The 18,794-nt window shown below is 38.2% G+C and overlaps 1 protein-coding gene across 6 annotated transcripts in view; it reads left to right on the top strand.

Moving 5' to 3' along the window:
- Positions 1-18,794, top strand: part of srgap1a (SLIT-ROBO Rho GTPase activating protein 1a) — an 84,692-nt gene that overhangs the window by 62,672 nt on the left and 3,226 nt on the right. For all 6 annotated transcript variants that reach the window (XM_057837126.1, XM_057837129.1, XM_057837128.1 and 3 more), the window contains 8 exons: positions 1,336-1,396; positions 1,938-2,015; positions 2,122-2,256; positions 5,184-5,289; positions 5,568-5,792; positions 6,550-6,629; positions 12,741-12,921; positions 16,611-16,748. In XM_057837126.1, the coding sequence (XP_057693109.1) occupies positions 1,336-1,396; positions 1,938-2,015; positions 2,122-2,256; positions 5,184-5,289; positions 5,568-5,792; positions 6,550-6,629; positions 12,741-12,921; positions 16,611-16,748 (1,004 nt within the window). The remainder of the gene's footprint in view (positions 1-1,335; positions 1,397-1,937; positions 2,016-2,121; positions 2,257-5,183; positions 5,290-5,567; positions 5,793-6,549; positions 6,630-12,740; positions 12,922-16,610; positions 16,749-18,794) is intronic.

The following is an 18,794-nucleotide window of genomic DNA, read 5'->3' as shown; positions in this document are numbered from 1 at the left end:
GCCTTTGTCCTCTCCTTCGGTGCCTTCAGGCAAATCATATCACATATTGTAATTGTCAATGATTGTCAATGATATCGATGATGATAACAATAAAATTCCATTCATTCATTCATTATTTCAAAAAGTACCCATGTTGCGAGTATGACCTATTATTTTAATAATCTTCAGTCACTCATAGACCTTGCAGAACGACAATATTGCATAATTGTGCAACACAAGAACTTTTCCTTAGCTGTCATCAGAGGCTCCACTTCCACAATTGATAGCCTGTATTGGCACGGAACTTTTTAGATTGTATACGTACCCCTGGGAGCCGTAAACAGATCTACTGTATCGTTAAAAGCATGCGCCGCTTCCCTGTGCAGTACTGGATGATCTTCGGCAGTGGCTTGCACAACACCAGAACAAGAGTGCAGCAGACTTCTGAGTGCATTTAGCAAATGCATCTTTATAGAACTACGTCACTTCTGCTTCTGTGAGGCCTTCTAAATGATGAATGATCATCACTTCAGGCATGCATTTGATGTGATTACTGTCAGAGGCAGGAAGTATTTGTATTAGAATTTGAAATTATTTAACATAATCAACCTGTCAGGTTTTTGTAAAGGGCTATATAAATAAGATTGATTTGATTGATTGATTGATTGATTGATTGATTGATTGATTGATTGATTGATTGATTGATTGATTGATTGATTGATTGATTGATTGATTGATTGATTGATTGGTCTATTCAATCAATCACAGTTTTAGAATTAGCTCACTTTAATAGTGGGCAAAATTGTTGAGCTAAAATATTTTATAACCATAATAATCTCTAGTTGTAACGCAAGTCAACTCTGTCTGCGTCAGCAAGCTTGTACACTAACCATCACTTCTTCTCTTCTTAACTCACCCATATTCAAAAATCTGTTGTGCATGTTTTTGTATTGTTGCTGTTCCAAAAATATATGTTAAGATATCCAACATATACATAAAAAAATATATAGTTTTGATACATGATTTTTTTTGCGGGACAGTTTTGTGGACGTATAACTCATCTGATTATTAGACAGTGGAGACACTGAATAAAGCGGTTTTCACATTTGCAAAAGATGATGCATAATGGATTTGATAATTAAAAATTCTATGAAGTCTTTGACAGTTAAGAAATAATGTTTTACATCCACCATTAGTAGTGTAGTTTAAAATAATATATGGATGAACTGTGCAAATGTCAAAACACAGACTAGATTTTTACTTTGTTCCAGCTATTTCTTGTCCAAGTTTACTTTTTTCTGTTCTTTTCCTAAATGAAGCATGTATTGGCTAAGAAAGCTTTTCAATCTTTTCAAGGATTCTGGACAAGCTATACCTCGCGTCGTTGAGAGCTGCATTCGCTACATAAATTTGTATGGTGAGTTATCTTATCCATTATGTATTTAAAAAAAAAAAAAAAAAACGCAATGTGAGTACCTCATCCATGGATTGACATGTTTCCTGAGCTCCCTTCTCCCTAGGCCCCAACCTTTTATGTTAAATTTTGGCCCGATTTCATTTAATGATAAGCAATGATGCTGTAAGAAGGGAGTTTCCCTTGCGTCCTTGGGGAAAAGCAATTTATTGTAAGATTTAGATGACAGCCAATAATTTGCTGTTTTGTCTGTTGTATTTTCAAGGACCCAATAGATGTCTGCCAAAGACTAATTAAAAGGAGACACGCAGCAGACTAGTTATAGCTCATTTTTAACCTTAACCTTTTTTTCCTCGTAAAATCCTAATCCTACTTTTAGGAATACAGTACTTTAGTTTAGTCTCTCTAACTCTACAAAATCCTTAATTAGGGATGCTAAGGGATAGGAAGAACAAAATGTGCCTTTCTACAACAAAGCACCAATTATCTTTCCTTATGAGAATGTTACATTTTGCTCCTATTTACACTTATTTTCTCTGTGCAGGCCTCCAGCATCAAGGGATATTTCGAGTATCTGGATCCCAATTGGAGGTCAATGACATTAAAAACTCATTTGAAAGAGGTACTTCTTCATCTGGACATTTGAAATAATAGGAATCTCAATAATACATTTCATTAACACTTAAATTTACATTCCAACTGATTCTATTAATGTGTCCATGTTGAAGGAAACGATCCACTGATAGACGATGAGAATAATCATGACATCAACTCTGTGGCGGGCGTGCTTAAACTCTACTTTCGAGGCCTGGAGAATCCTCTTTTCCCTAAGGAGAGATTCAATGAACTGCTGTCCTGCATCCGTAAGTATCAGAGGGTGTAAAGTATTTCTCTCATCATTCTTAACAAATTTCATTACTGACAATTGTTTTAATTTTCAAGCAAATTCCTGTTATATTATAATTCAGTTCAGTTATTATTTAGAGGTGGGAATTTTTGGGCACCTAACGATTCGATTACGATTCAGAGGCTACGATCTGATTATAAATCGATTATTGATGCACCCACCCCCCAGCTATGAGCTGCTTTTAATGTTTCGTACATTAGTTACAAAAGTTGTACAAGCAACTATTTCAGTATCAAGTTAATGTTCAAAACGGTAAATAAGATACTCAAGTCCCCATTCTGTATCAGCAGCTTTAAACTACATCCCATTAATTTAATGTTGTGAATTAATTGTTAAAGTTGTTAAAATTGCTCCCGTTATTCCATAATTTTGCTTCTGTCTACTTTCGACATGTGAAAGTTTTTAAACTGTTTCATCATTTAAAGATAGATTCAAGAATTCAAGAATTTGCCGATTTAGGAGTATTTTAGATAGAAATTTAGTGAGGTTCGCTACAACAACCTTCCAGCTAAGTCTACTGCTTTAAGATGGGGGCTGTTTACTAACGCCGGCAAGTCTGTCATTTCGCATCTAGTTCTTTATACATGTGATATCTACCGTAGCATTATGTGGGCGTAGTTTGTAGCAGCTGTCGGCAGCAGTCGGGTATTATTGTTTTCTTATCTAGCAGCATGAATTTAGCCAGAGCCGTGAGTTGAGCAGTGTCATTACCCTGGAAAGGCAAGCATTATGTTTACTCTCGGCCCGATGCTCAATGCGTCCCGAAGACCGCGCTGACTGTGTTTCAGTTCCGCTTTACTTGGCATATTTCAATAATTGGAATTTGGATGTTAGTGAATTGTTCTCGAATCTGCCATGGTCGAATCGCGAATAATCTAAGAATCGGAAATTTCACACACCCTTAGTTATTTATTTTTCTATTTTTGATTAGCTGTAATTGATAGTTTATAATATTTAACAATATACTGGTTCATTTAAAGAAAGTGGTCACTTTTAGTTTCATGTGTAAAAAAAAAATAATAATAATAATATAAAGTCTATAAATATGCATATTACAACCAGTCAAAATGAGCCATTTCATTTTCTTTCTCATTGCCTGCTGACTCGCTCATCTTGTGTGGTCTTTTTTTCTCTCTCTCTCTGTCTCTCACTCTGTCTCTCACTCTGTCTCTCACTCTGTCTCTCACTCTGTCTCTCTCTTTCTCTCTCTCTTTCTCTCTCTCTCTCTTTCTCTCTCTTTTTCTTTCTCTTTTTCTTTCTCTCTCTCTCTCTCTCTCTCTCTCTCTCTCTCTCTCTCTCTCTCTCTCTCTCTCTCTCTCTCTCTCTCTCTCTCTCTCTCTCTCTCTCTCTCTCTCTCTCTCTCTCTCTCTCTCTCTCTCAGATTTCAGGATATTACACAGGGCTGCTTAACAAAGTTGGTGTCATGTGTGCGTGCGAGCATGTTAGCATGCCCACATGCACTGTGATGCCTTGTACGAAGTTGGGTCGGTTGTACAGTACTTAAGTACACTCGTGCTGGATGAGTGATGGAGATTCCTGTTTACATTCCCCAGCTCCACATGACAGTGATTGCAGTGTGGGCTGAGCTACACCCAGCAGGGCTCCAGATTCGGGGGAGGGGAGGGGGGGGGGGGGGATGTTTCTTCAATGTGCAGTTGCTGACATGAGCTTTGTGCTAACTGCCCACATCTTTTTGTTTTTTTAGCAGCACTTCTTGATAGTCATTCTGGATTTTATTGTACATTAATGTACAATGCGCATCATGGAGGTTTATATAAGTCTGCTGCACTGGCTTTAAGTTATGGACATACTCTCATTTCAATCCACTATCATTAAATGTTTGCTTCATCCAAAAACCCAAGTTGTTCACAAGTTGCTCAAATGGCGTAGCGTAGCTCCACTACGTGAAATATTACAGTCGCAAGTATAACAATGGACAGTCACAAGCAGTGTTGTTAATAACGGCGTTAGAGTATCACGGCATTACTAACGGCGTTATTTTCTTCAGTAGTGAGTAATCTTAATTAATTACTTTTCTCATGTTAGCAATGCCGTTACCGTTACTGAGGCTGGAAAGGCGTGCGTTACTATGCGTTACGATGTAGGTTGACTGACGCGAGAAAAGTCTGGAAAAAGACGGACTCACGGAAACGAGAGAGCAGAGCAGGAGTGGGGAGGAGGCAAGGGAGTGTGACGCCGTTGCAAACGCGATGCTACTATGCTAGGTGGCTCCAATAATACCTGACTGTTGGCGATAGCCTACAAACTACGCTCACATGATGCTTCGGTAGATATCACATATATACAGAACTAGATGCAAATGACAGACACGGCAACATTAGCAACATATATAATAAAGAACTACATGCGTTCATAAACAGCCGCCATCTCAAAGCAGTAGGCTTCTCATGAAGGCTCTGTTGTAGAGAACCTTCCTAGCGTACCTAAGTCAATTTTTTAAAAATGCTCCTAAATCGGCAAAATTTATCTTTCAATGATGAAACAGTTATCTTTAAATGATGAAACAGTTTTAAAAAAGGTTATTATCTAGTTATCGCAATATTCGCAATACCCCTGTGTCTGGTTAAGTTTAGGGTAAAGAATTGGGCAAGGGCCAATTGTCCCAAAAACCCTTTGAAGTTCAGATTGTGTGACCTGTAACTAATTACTCTTACATTCAGGTAACTGAGTTACTAACGCAATTACTTTTTGGGAGAAGTAATTTGTAACTATAATTAATTACTTTTTTAAAGTAACATTAACAACACTGGTCACAAGTATAACAATGGACAGTATGTATCTATCAGGTTATTAGAATTCAGATGAATCAAGTGAAAAGTTTTTCTTCATGTTTGACACCCTTTGTTTTTCTTACTGTCATAGGAATAGAAAATCTGTACGACAGAGCGTTGTACATACGCAAGATCCTCCTGACCATTCCCAGATCAGTCCTTGTTGTGATGCGCTACCTTTTTGCCTTCCTGAACCAGTAAGTTTTAGTTGTTGTTTTTTGGACAATAATAATTAAATCCTCCTATGTTGAACTAGTTCGTCTCCTTGTGCCCTGCGATTGGCTGGCAACCAATTCAATGTGTACCCGCCTACTGGCTATAGTTAGCTAAGATAGGCTCTAGCATCCCTGCAACCATAGTGAGGATAAGCCGCTCAGAAGATGAATGAATGTTGAACTTGTATTCAAAAAGAAGTTATTATTTGTCAGAAACATTCATGTTTTTTTTTTTTTTTCCCCAACCTCTTTTTGCACAGCTTATCTCAGTACAGCGACGAGAACATGATGGATCCTTTCAACTTGGCGATTTGCTTTGGCCCTACACTTATGCCGACACCTGAGAGCCAGGACCAGGTCTCCTGCCAGGCCCATGTCAATGAGATAATCAAGACCATCATCATTCACAATGAGACAATCTTTCCTGATGCCAAAGAACTTGATGGGCCAATCTATGAGAAGTGCATGGCAGGAGGAGACTATTGGTAAAGTATCAAATTTTCTAAATGAGTTAGTACAGACATTTTTTTTTTTTTTAATTTTTTTTTTTTTTTTTTTTTTTTTTTTTTGCTTGTTGGCAACCACTCATCATGCTGTTAGGCAGGGTCTTTTAGTAACCACATTGCAACTGTTGTGGTCATGTATGTTTAAGAAGGTTAAAGGACACTTTTACTTGACGAACCTTTCTGTAGTGATAAGCTTGAAATAATTACCATTGGACAAAGGGACAGAGGTCATCTACTTGGGACTTAGCTGAATTGAATTAACTTAAGGGGCATACTATCGAAATAAAATTCACTCAACTGAGCGTCTTTCTTTATTGCCCTCTATATTTTTCCTCTGCCCTACCATAAGCTGGCACGGTTTTATCCCAGGCTGCAGTTAATCACCCATCTCAGCTCAACCGCACATGAAGCCTTTGGGAGATTGGTACTCTTGGCTGCCTCCCTTCTTGTAAAATAAAAGGTGGTTGGTGATATGTTACCATGGGAGGAGACAGTCAGGGGGTAATCTGTTCAACAGAGATGTGTTCAGGTCTCCCATGATGTCAGACAGAGAGCATTTGGGGAAAGGAGGCCAAACTACAGATGGAGAAACTGATACACATAGAAAACCTACAGTATAATAACCACTGGTTTCACTTTATGAGGACAAGCCTTCTTTCTTTCCAGCTGTCCAAAGAAGCAAGGCTTCTTTGTATGATAAATATATGACTGCCCGTTTTGTCTGTGGTCCCCACAGTGAAAGTCCCTACAGTGAGCATGGAGTACTGGAGGAGGTTGACAATGAGGGAGGCACAGAGACGCACACCAGTGAGGATGGTACGTAAATATTGCATTAATATTGTACTACTGTACTCTCTGAACCACTCAATGAAGCAGAACACCATATTCATACAGGAACTGCCATACCAAAATTCAAGGTCATGCCACCTATGTTTTGCTCAGTGGTTTTGTGAGGGTGAAACCCAGCTCGCTGTGGCTAATCCCACCTTTCAGCCTGTTAAATGTAGTAACCTTGAAGGGCCATGGTACCGGGCTAAAAAGGGATGGATTACTATTAGTATTCTAATGTTTAAGCCTCTTCCTAAGAGCCGCTTCAACATCCATTTTCTCCACATGTGTTTATTCCAATTGAGCCTCTTCAAAGGCAACCTGTTTAAGGTTTAGAGTTAGGTTTCACAATTCCAATCTTTTTTCAAACTTTAAAAAATAACAAGGGGTGTATGTGTCAGGTTTTATTCACATTTAATTTTCATCTACTCCTATTTACTTTAGGCCATAGTTTCACATATTCCCTAACATATGAAGAATTAAAAAAAAAAAAAAAAAGTTTCCCTTGAAGCAACTATAACATTTTCTCTTAAGTATTGTGATTCAGTCAAGATGTGATAACAGACATGTTTCCCTAACTGCAGTCAAGCGGATACTACGTCTGGTTCAAATTAAAAAGTGACAGCATCAGTTGAGGCGCAAAGACCAGATCTTGCTGTTGTCATTTGGTAAAAAGGAAGGGGGAAAAGTTATGATATATGTTGAAAATGATAAATGTCAATGTGACAACTTACATATATAAGGTTGGACAGAGACTCCCCTAACCTGTTTCCAGTTATTCTTTCACTTGCCATTTATCATTATTTTTGAGTAGTCAGCGCTTTTTACTGTGTGAGGCTTTGGAAGGCACACAGCAGCTTGAAAAATAGTTTTAAATAAAACAAAGTTCAGACCTTCTCAGCTCACTTTTGATCAGAGGTGGGTAGCAACGCGTGTACTCCGTGACATTTACTTGAGGATATTTTTGAGAAAAATGTACTTCTAAGAGTAGTTTTACTGAGCCATGCTGTTATTTGAGTAGATTTGTGAAGAAAAAAACACTTCTCTTACTCCGCTACTTTGGGCTACACATGAGTCGTTACATTTTTCATCTTTATGTATTCTACTTATGAGATTTATTTATTTATTTATTTATTTTGCAACCAGTATCAAGAGTAGCGCTACTAATTTCACCAACGAGACGTTGCAACAATAATCACATGACTATTACACCAATCAGACGCAAGCTAGTGTTCTATGATCACGCCAGCCTGTTCAATCACGTGGTGTCTTTAAAGCACCATAAAAAATGAAGTATTTGACATAGAGCGCTGCCCTCAACATGACTCGAAAGCTCTGATTTAAACCTCTCTCCCAGTTTTTATTTGGCACCGATTGACCAAAGAAAACTGGAGATATGATCCTTTTAGTTTAATAATAGTAACTATTAGATGCGTGCAAAATTTGTGATTCTTAGATTATTCGCGATTCTCCCTTGGAAGATCCAAGAACGATTCACAAACATCCAAATTCCGATTACTGAATTATACCAGGTAAAGCAGAACTAAAACGCAGTCAGCGCGGTCTTCGGGACGCAACGAGGAATGGACCGAGAGTAGATATCATGTTCAACTCATGCCGCCAGATAAAAAAAACAAAAAACCTGACAGCGGCCGAGGCTACAAACAACGCCCAGTTGCTAGTTGCCACAAATACACGCCACATACGGCTACGTTAGATATCACATATATGTAGAACTAGATGCGAAATGACAGACGACGGCGGTGTTAGAACATGTATAGAGAACTACTAGTAGATGCGAAATGAAAGACTTGGCAGCATTAGTAAACAGCCGCCATCTTAAAGCAGTTGACTTCTCTAGAAGGCTCTGTTGTAGCAAACCTAATTAACTTTTTATCTAAAATACTCCTAAATCGGCAAAAATCTTGACTTGAATCCATTTTTAAATGAAGAAACAGTTTTAAAACTTTGACATGTCGAATGTAGACAAAATGGAGATTATGGGATAGTGGCAGCAATTTTTACAACTTTAACGGTTGATTCACAACATTAAATTAATTGAATGTAGTTTGAAGCTGCTGATACAGAATGGGGACTTGAGTATTTTATTTACTGTTTTTAACTGGTAACTTGATACTGAAATAGTCGTTTATTTAAGCCTGATAGGATTTTTGTACAATTTTGGAACTAATGTAAAAAAAAACAAACAAAAAAAACATTAAAAGCGGGGTAGGGGGCATCAATAATCTATTTATAATCGAATCGGAGCCTCTGAATCGTAATCGAATCGTTAGGTGCCCAAAGATTCCCACCTCTATAAACTATGAAGGAGCCATTCACTATTCAAACTAGGAACTATTTTCCCCACTAGAGGGCATGCAAGCTCTTTTGCGGTCTTTAGATGAATAATGCTCTATTTCTGTCTGTTTTTTTCTCTTTCTCGCCGGAATGATTGTTTTTTTGTATTTCTTTGGCTTAATGTGGTTAAGTAATGGGTTATTTTACAGTATCATTATAACAACAGTTCATATAGATGTTTGTGCTGAGGAAAAAAATACCATTAAAAAAAAAACCCAAACAAAAATAAGCAGTTACTCACAATGTTACTCATTACTTGAGTATTCTTTTCACCAAATACGTTTTTACTTGTACTTGAGTACATTTTTTTTGGGATGACTTTTACTTGCGTAGTATTATTTTGAAGTAACACTACTCTTACTTGAGTAAAATGTTTGGCTACTCTACCTACCTCTGCTTTTGATGTTAATGGATGATGAACATTAGGAAGTAGGATCATGAAAACCGGTTTATCAAGCACGGATATCAACTCAGTCACTGCCATAGACGGCGAAAACTGCCAATCCATTTGAACTGTTTTAAGTATCGCTGTCAATGGCACTAAAAGATGATCATTCCCTTCCAGCACTCCCAGTTCAAATGGATTTGACATCTATCGACCGTCAATGTCAGCTCATGAGTTAAAATACAATTTTGTAATATGGAATATATACGTATATATATTTTTTTCTTTATAAAGCTGTAGGATAGGTCATCATTCTGGGCAAAGGCAATTCTATACTGTCGTCGTTTGGCGTGTTGTAGCTCTCTTGGAGTCCCCTTGTGGTGTCACACAGTTCGGCGGGAGGATCTGGATATGGTCCGGTCACACTGGAGTATGACTGAACATCATACCAGCAATTGAGTAATATATGACTTGAAATGGAGACCAGCATCATACATGATACATACATGAGGGAAACCATTAAACTGTTTTGTTTTCTCCAATTTCTCGTTCAATCAAATGCCTGCTACCAATAGAATGTACAGTATATCATGTGACTCATAAGTCGAAAATAAATTCTTAAGACCTTTTTTTTAGCATTAAATCATCAATATTGATGTAACAACTTAAGTACATTTTTATTTTTGTGAATGGCATTGGCATCTGCCATTATATTAAAATTTATATTTTTTGTGCCATCATTATACTGTATTTCCAAAGAAAGGTTCTTCAAGGGATCTAAAGTGAACAAGAAACTAAGTAAACAAGGGTGATCTAATCATTTTTGTATGACTTGTTGCATTCAGTGACTTGCCACCATTGACATTATAGTGTTCCATCTTCTACGCTATCGATACATTGATGTTGTAGCCACGGGTAATTTTGCCACATGGTCGAAGTTGAACAAACTGGCACATTGATTGATTATACATTACATTGTAGGAGGACACCATGATGTCCTTGTTGTCAGATGCCCCCGCAGGCAAATGCTTTATTGGATTGCACATGTTGGAAGGTAATATTCTGGTTTACAGAGAGGCACAGAGTCTGTCTGGATTTGTAGCACTTCTTCAATAGACTGGTCTTGCACCAGACAGTGCAACATTCACTTTTTTTATGTGACCAAGCACCGACCACTCATTGCAAAAAAAAGAAAAGAAAAAGTCATAATTTTGTTCTTTGTCCAACCATCTGATCTGTTCAACAAACAGTTTTACTTGTTAACTTTTTTGAGATTTCATTTCTGTTTACTAGTAACTAAGATATAAATATTTCCAGGGTTAGCTATAGGAACTAATAGTTTTCATTTCTTTAGTCGTATTTGGTTTTTAAGACTGTTAAAATTTGGTGCCACACAGTTAAACCTATGTACTAATAATATAATTAAATAAATTAATTTTACGAAGTGTTTTAAAAGAAGTCATCTTTTGTTTTTCTATTTTACAACAATGTACTTTTGCGTTATTTTCAGTTTGGTTTAATGCAATTCTTTACTTCTTTGTTTGTATATCCGGATATGTAAAATCTTTAATTTTTTACGCAGTTTGTGTATGGAAGTGATTACTGTATTTAGTTTGCATTCAAATTAGAATAATGTAATATCCATTGTCATGAATCAGAATCTGTTTGATATTTTGAAAACAAAAAACGTTTCCAATAGAGAAGCACAAGAGGAGGAAAAATCCCATGTGCCAACGAGGGCCAGCTTTATTGACAGCATGTCTACAGCGGCTATGGCCAATTAATTCAGACAGTAAATTCCTGCCTGTCACACTTCATTAAAGTTACGTCACATCTATTGTGTCTTTCCCGACAACCCAGTGCGACAAAAGCAATTGAGTTGGGGATGAGTACAGTAAATAAACAATGAGATTAAAAATATATATTAGGAAATTAAATAACCTCCACTCTAGACAGAATATCCCTTGCATATATGCCTTAAAGTATTTTATTTTTCCAGCTCTTCTCTCTTTTTAAGCATTTTTTTTATAAGGATATGTGTTTTGTTAAGGCTGCATTATGTCCACACGGGACCACATGTCTGACTTGAAGTGAGTGGGAGGAGGGCAGGGAGGAACAACGATGCTATTTTTAGACCCGTGTTGCTGTAGTGCACTCTGGCTTGGAGACTTAGACACAAATGAACACTTATGGCAGAGTGGTTCAGGACCACCAGCAGTAGAATTGAGCTAGTCCAACTCGATACTATTCGTAGAGTACTGTTCACGTTCTTTAGATGGTCCCACAGGTGCAATTGTGTGTACCGTATGTGGTTATCCTTAAACGAGTTTAAGCAAAACAGGAGCAAATGAAAAGTATTCCATGGATCTAAGAAAGTGATTTCAAGTGAAAAATAACACCTATTAAGTTTTTATGTGTTTAAATTTTCACCCTTAAAAAAGATAATCATGCTATAACTTAATAATTATGTTTATTAATCTTTGGAAAAGTACAGCTAAATTAATCATAACTAAGGCAAAGGGTGACAGAGATGGGGGGAAATGAAGTTTTTCTGGGAATTCTGACATTTACTCTTTAAAACTTGATTTTTAAAAAAAAAAAATTTATAAAGAGTATATCTTCAACCTAATTTTACATGGCTCACATAATGTGGGCGGTGACATGATTTGTCTTTAGTTTATACAACATATCACTACAGCGCAAGGGTGCATATTTAATGATTGACTGCTTTCACATTTTAAAACATAATCATACCCAAAACTGAACTGACTTGCTTACTGACACATTTTCAGATATTGGCAACTCACAAACAATTTACTCAGCTGTGTACTCTCACTTTGATGGGTGGGAAGAGACCCAAATTTAAAAATTCTCGAGTTCACTTTTTCAGTTTTTCTGCATTTCAATGCATTCAAATAGAGGAAGCACAGCCACTAAAGAATTATCTGAGGTACACTAAAGTACCTCAGAAATTTATTGCCCATGTTTTATTTCCCCTGTCAGTGATCCAGAGGTCCACTTGTACGCTTATCAGCTCTATCTAATGATCCACATACTTACTGAATTCCCCCTGAGTAATTTAGATCTCTTCTCAGCAGCTTCTATAAATACAGTGTGTTAGTTCCTCAGGCCCTGTGCTGTGTATCCAATGGGCTCACACACACATTCAGCACCTTTTACCTCACGTGCCCTGGATGTCACACTTGAGCAACCACATGTACCAACATCTGCGTCAGAAATGTGTTTTTAAGAGCAATGTTCACATCAGACATCAATATTGATTTTTCTGATCTTTCGGATGTCCGTGTCACACCTGACATATTAAACCTGACCTGACTAATCTTCTCTGTTGACAGAGGGTGAGCCTATTGAAGCCATTGCCAAGTTTGATTACGTGGGGCGCTCTTCCAGAGAGTTGTCTTTCAAGAAGGGTGCCTCGCTGCTGCTCTACCAGCGGGCATCGGAGGACTGGTGGGAAGGGCGCCACAACGGCATTGACGGCCTTGTGCCACATCAGTACATTGTTGTCCAAGACATGTGAGTGTCCGCAGATGTATATCACTATGTATTATATTGTGCTATACGTGCATTTAGAATAAATCTTAAGTTTTCAGTGTTCTCATTAACTGTCGTTGACGACAATATATCCAGTCCAGTTCAAACGAAATGGAAGTCTATCGCCGTCAATGGCATTGAAGCATAATACAGTGGTACCTCTACATACGAAGTTAAGTTGTTCCAGGACCTTGTTTGTAAGTCGAAATGGTCGTATGTCGAGCAGAATTTTCCTATAACAATACATTATAATTCCAATAATTTGTTCCAAATCCCGAAAACCTACACTAAATCCTTAATAAATACTGCCGGTACTATTGCAGATAGCAATTACACAGAGCAAAACAAATAAATTATGAATAAAAAATGGAATAATAACGTAATCATAGTAATAATAATAATACCTGTAATAATGTAACGACTTGGGTTCTAATGTGGCAGATGTATTTTTGCGTGGTGTACCTGGACGCATCGACTGGCTGACGGATGAGGGAGGACTTTTTACTTTCACTTCACTTGTTCAGCGGTGCGGACAGTAGGCATGTTGTGTTGCACAAGTTCTGAAATAAATGATTAAAAACCTGATGAAGTGGCGATTTCTTTGGCAATGTTACAATCATAATTATTGTCACCTTAACTTATAAAGACGGGCGAACTGAGGAGGACCGCCAAGATCATAGACCGTCTACGGCCGTATAGTTGAGCCAGTTCACGGATGCGCACCCCACGCTCATATATATCGATATATATTTTTATCAGTTCCATCTTCATTGCAATAGTAAGCCTTTTATCTTTTTTTCACCACCTGCACTAACATTGTTGGAACCCATGTTGATTTCTCTCACAAGAAAATCTGCCGTGCACCCGTCTTGCGGGAAAACAAAGAAACTCCGGCGCTGTCATATATCGTAGTATTTCGAGCATGTCGTCGGATGTAGAAACAAATGGCGAGTCAAATTTTACGTCGGATGTTGAAAATATCATGTGTCGAAGCCGTTGTATGTCAAGGTGCCACTGTATTGGGGAATTGCTCTTTGTCTCCTTAGGCAGAGGGTTCACTTACCGTATTTTTCAGACTATAAGTCGCAGTTTTTTTCATAGTTTGACTTGAGGGTGCGACTTATACTTGTGTGTGAAATTATTAACACATTATGATATCATTTCACATGTTATTTTGGTGTTTTGGAGTGACACTGATGTTTGGTAAACTTGTTAGCATGTTCTTTATGCTATATTTATCTGAATAACTCTTAATAGCTATGGCCACGTTCGCGTTCTGCCTTTGGCAATGTGTGTTCAATATTGACCTTTTTTATATTGAAATGCATGCTTTTAGTTTGTGGCGCTTTCAAGCCCAAGTGGGGGCGCACTTGTTAAAGCAAAGAAGAGCGCTTACACGCCAGAAGAAGACGGACAGCTACGCAGCATCTCTGAGCGAGTGGGCGAGAGAGAGAGAGAGAGAGAGAGAGAGAGAGAAACACAGCTGTGAACCTATGTTCATTGTCTATGCTTGTAAAATATATCTAGAGGCAACGACTGTGTGTATCATCTTTTCTGTTGTTGTTGTTTTCGACCCGCGATCGGACACTCAGAGCCAGTTTTGTGGTTGTTTGAACGATGTGCTAATGCTAGCGAACGCATGCTAACTGTTTGTGTCATTGCTGTAATAGCACCTAATTATCATTTATTTACGTTGATGCTATCTGTTTGGTATCGAGGACGACATTGATTCAGCAAATTATACAGACGTCCAGCATCGTCATTTGGGAGTTTAACTCGCTGTATAGCCAGGACGGAGCCGTAGCGTCCTGGTGAGGACAGTATATTCGCATTTCGTTGTTCATGCATCATGTAACATCATACTGTACAGTTATTCAGCATGTTGTTCACGATTGTATTTTTATATTAAATTGCCTTTCTAGATGACATATCTGTTCTATGTGTTGGATTTTATCAAGTAAATTTCCCCCAAAAATGCGACTTATACTCCGGTGCGACTTATATATGTTTTTTTTCCTCCTGGTTGGGCATTTTATGGCTGATGCGACTTATACTCAGGTGCGACTTATAGTCCAAAAAATACGATTTAACCCCCCACCCCCACCCCACCCCCGTCATTGTTTGCATGCTATCATTGTTAAAATATGAAAACCTATCAATGTATCGGTGGTTTTAGTTAAAGCAGACAGTTTTTAAATCTGTGTGATTTCGACAAAGATCAGATCACATTTGATGCTGATTTTATGCAGAAATGTGAGAAATTCCAAAAGGTTGAGATACTTTTTCATACCACTGTAAACTAAAATTGGCATTCTGATTCCAATTCCAGTACCTCAAGTTTTTTTTTTCTCCACAGCTTACTTGCTCTGTATGTATGTTGTTACTACTTGCACACAACTATAATTTCAGTAGCTGTATGAGCCCTAATGAATTAACTATCTTGTTAGAATGGCCGAATATTCACCCCAAACCCTCAGTAACTGGCCTATAAAATTCTCCCTTTGCTCGCGTCCAGCCACGGTGCTTCAATCCATAAATCCTAGCAAGGGGCACTGCTGATGATGTCTCCTTGCTTAATGAAAGAGCAGGGGGATTTACTGCCAGTTGTGCCGTGATGCGTCATATCCTGCTCTATTCTCAAACCAAGAAAGCTGGAAAGTGCAAGTTAGAGACCCGGTTGTGATCTTTCCATTTCCCATAAAGGACCCCAGAATAAAACATGCATTGCAGAGAGACTGCTTGTGGACATGGTTTGTCCTCTAATGCTGCTGCTCCCAGGGTGTGGTGACTTTCGTCAGCTTACTTACCGTTTGGCCATTTATTGTAATGCAGTGGTTCTCAACTGGCATTGGGTCGAACCCCAGGGGTTCGGTGAGTTAGCCTCAGGGGTTCGGTGAAGGTTGAGAAACGCAGAGCCCTATTTTGTACGCTAACTAAATCTAGGCAAAGTGGCGTTTTAGACCAGGTTTTGGACTGGGTTGCCCTTAGTTTATAGACTTCATTCAATTTCTTTCAACTGCTAGCCCTCTGTCCAATAGGAGAAGAAATTAGTTTGCTCAGTGGAAGGTAGATTCGCACTCGGTATGAGGAAGTATAGGCTGTATAGCAGACCTACAGGCAGCATGAACTGCGTAGATAATTAAAAAAAAAAAAAACATTTGCGTCATGAAAATAGTATGATGCAAGGATTCGACAATAAAATGAGAATGAAAACAAAAGTAACAGTGTGAAATGAAATGCGTATCATTTCATTTACCAACATGAAAATAAACAGCAAAAGGCAAAATTATTTGTAGTAAATTAGAAATCTGGAAGAAATTTGAACAGGAATTCACCTGGATGTTAGTTAGCTTGCTAGGTTTTGAATTTGTTTTTAAAAAATGGCTTTAATATGAAATTCTGAAGGGTTCGGTGAATGCACATGTGAAACTCGTGGGGTTCGGTACCTTTAGCAAAGTGAAGAACCACTGTTGTAATGTATACATGCTGATAGACAGCTGTAACCTGGAAACATAACTTTCTGAACTCCATTCAACTGGCTTACTGTATGTGTGGAGGTATGCAGTATGTCATCTGGCATGCTAAAAGGCAGAGAAATATGACTCGTGAGTTTTTGAGAGGACGAATCGCATTGACCCTGTTTCTCACTGTTGCTGTGTCTTCTGTCCTAGAGATGACAACTTCTCGGACACGCTGAGCCAGAAGGCTGACAGCGAGGCCAGCAGCGGTCATGCCGGGGAGGATAAATGTTCAGGAAAAGACATCAGTTTACCCAATGACAACAGGATTTCTGAGGCCTTCATCACCAGGTTGGTGGATGAATTTGGGGCAAGAATATGGAATGCTCCTTGATAAACACTGAAACCAGACATTTAAACGGAAAGGAAATTAAATAAAATAAGCTGCTTAAATACCTACATTTTTTATTTTCAATTACACAAATTCTCCATCCAAAATGTCTTGGCAAAGAATATTCAAGTCTCTGTGGGAAAGAAAACATGTCTCAAAAAGACTACTAGAACAGTTGAACTTGTTTAGGGGTTCAACATAAGCACTCTAATTAGTGTTAGACGTGTGCCGACTCCCATTTACCATCAGTTTAATAGGCATAGGTTCATTCTCGCACTTAAAAGGACTTTTGACGATAGTGCAAGGCTGCATGCCAAATGTGATAGGCTCCAGCAGCACGCAAAGAAGGCAGCACCCCACTTGCGGCAGGAAATTTGGAAGTGTTGACATACAATAGCAGCATTTCAAGAAATAAAGAGCAAAGCTTTTTGTACACGAGAACTGCTAAGATTTTTCACTATCGCATCAGGGAACACTAGTTCTGGCAGGAACGTGGAGAGTTTAATCTTGTTCATGTACTGCAGCTTCACTAAAATCAATCTGAGATATGATTTAGGCCAAGGCCTCCTCCTTCGTCTTAATGTCATTACTTGTGAATAAGTCTGGCAAAATAACACTAAATCCCGGCAGTAGCACTCTCAAACGCAGAGCAATGCTCCATTGTGAGGATACCAGCCCCTCATCACATACTCAATGAATGGGAATGTCGACGGGGTGCTGCACATTGCAAAGTGTTGTGTGAAAAGGCCCTTACAGGGTGTGCCCACTTGTGCAGCCTCATTTCCCGCTTTTAAATAGTGCATTCGTTTTTATTTAATGCAGTCGGACAGACTACTGCATGTATCAAATTAATGGTGGACAAGTTTTGAAATGATTTTATTTTATTTTTTTTTAATTTAATAACACAATTTTCTGGTATTTGAATAGAGGTGTCAACTTTTTCTATATATAATGGAATAAATAGTAAACATAAATTTTCAAATGTGCTATTGTCAGCAGATTGCAAGGCGACAGGCAGACAAAGCAATTCAGCATGTATTGGCCACGCGTGTCTGTTTTTATCTTCTAGTTCCTCATTGTGCATTCAGTGACCTTGAAACGTGTCACTCACTCAACCTCTGTGTTTCTTTCCCTCTCTCGCTCTCACACATTTGTACTTACACACCTGACCACCTGTACATTGATACATAGTCGCAATGCTTCTTCGGCTGAATCCTCTTTAAAATATTAACACCATGTGTGGGGTCTCGTCATCCTTAATATGTCCTCTTCTTCCTAACAAGAACAACAACGACTCTCATTATCTCCCAGGTGATATTCACCTTCTGTTTGCACGCCTACTGCTCTGGAAATCCTCAATGTTGAATTATTGAGTTCATAGAATTCTAACAAACACACCCACTCGAACAAACAATTGTTGAACCCTGTCCAGTATGAACATGAATTTTGAGCATCTATACATTTTACTTGAATGTGGTGACGTTGAAATATTTTTGTTTTATGGATGAAATATGGAGTCCTGTAATTCACATTATCACTTATTAGACTTGGTAAATATTGCCTGAACTGGTGGTGGTGCGACAGCATTCAGAATTAAAGAATTGCAACGTCTGTCAATCCAGACGATTTTTTGTTGTTGATCTCAATGCAAACTACTCCGCCTGCAGGCTATTATGCGTTACTGCAGTTGTTTTCTTTCCTGTCACCATTTTTTCCCCCACCAATGGCTTTATTTTGCCACACCAATGCTGGCATGGCTTTATTTTTCTTTGAAGTACATAGAGTGGCACTGTCATTTTGCTATTCATTGATCTCATCATTTAAATTAATTTTTAAGAGGCCAGTTATGTTCTTGGTTATCTCACCAAAAATAAGATGTACGTCAGCTGATTCGTCTATTTATTTTTAACCTTTGACAGTCAATACTGTTTTGATAAAAACTTTGATAAACGGCTACTACTACTACTGGGATTGCAATATTTTGTGTTTCTCAACTGTTTTGTTTT

Source organism: Corythoichthys intestinalis, chromosome 5, assembly GCF_030265065.1.
Source record: "Corythoichthys intestinalis isolate RoL2023-P3 chromosome 5, ASM3026506v1, whole genome shotgun sequence".
In the NCBI taxonomy this organism is placed as follows: Eukaryota; Metazoa; Chordata; class Actinopteri; order Syngnathiformes; family Syngnathidae; genus Corythoichthys; species Corythoichthys intestinalis.
Note: the sequence above shows the minus strand (reverse complement) of the source record. Positions and strands in the feature narration are given on the sequence as shown.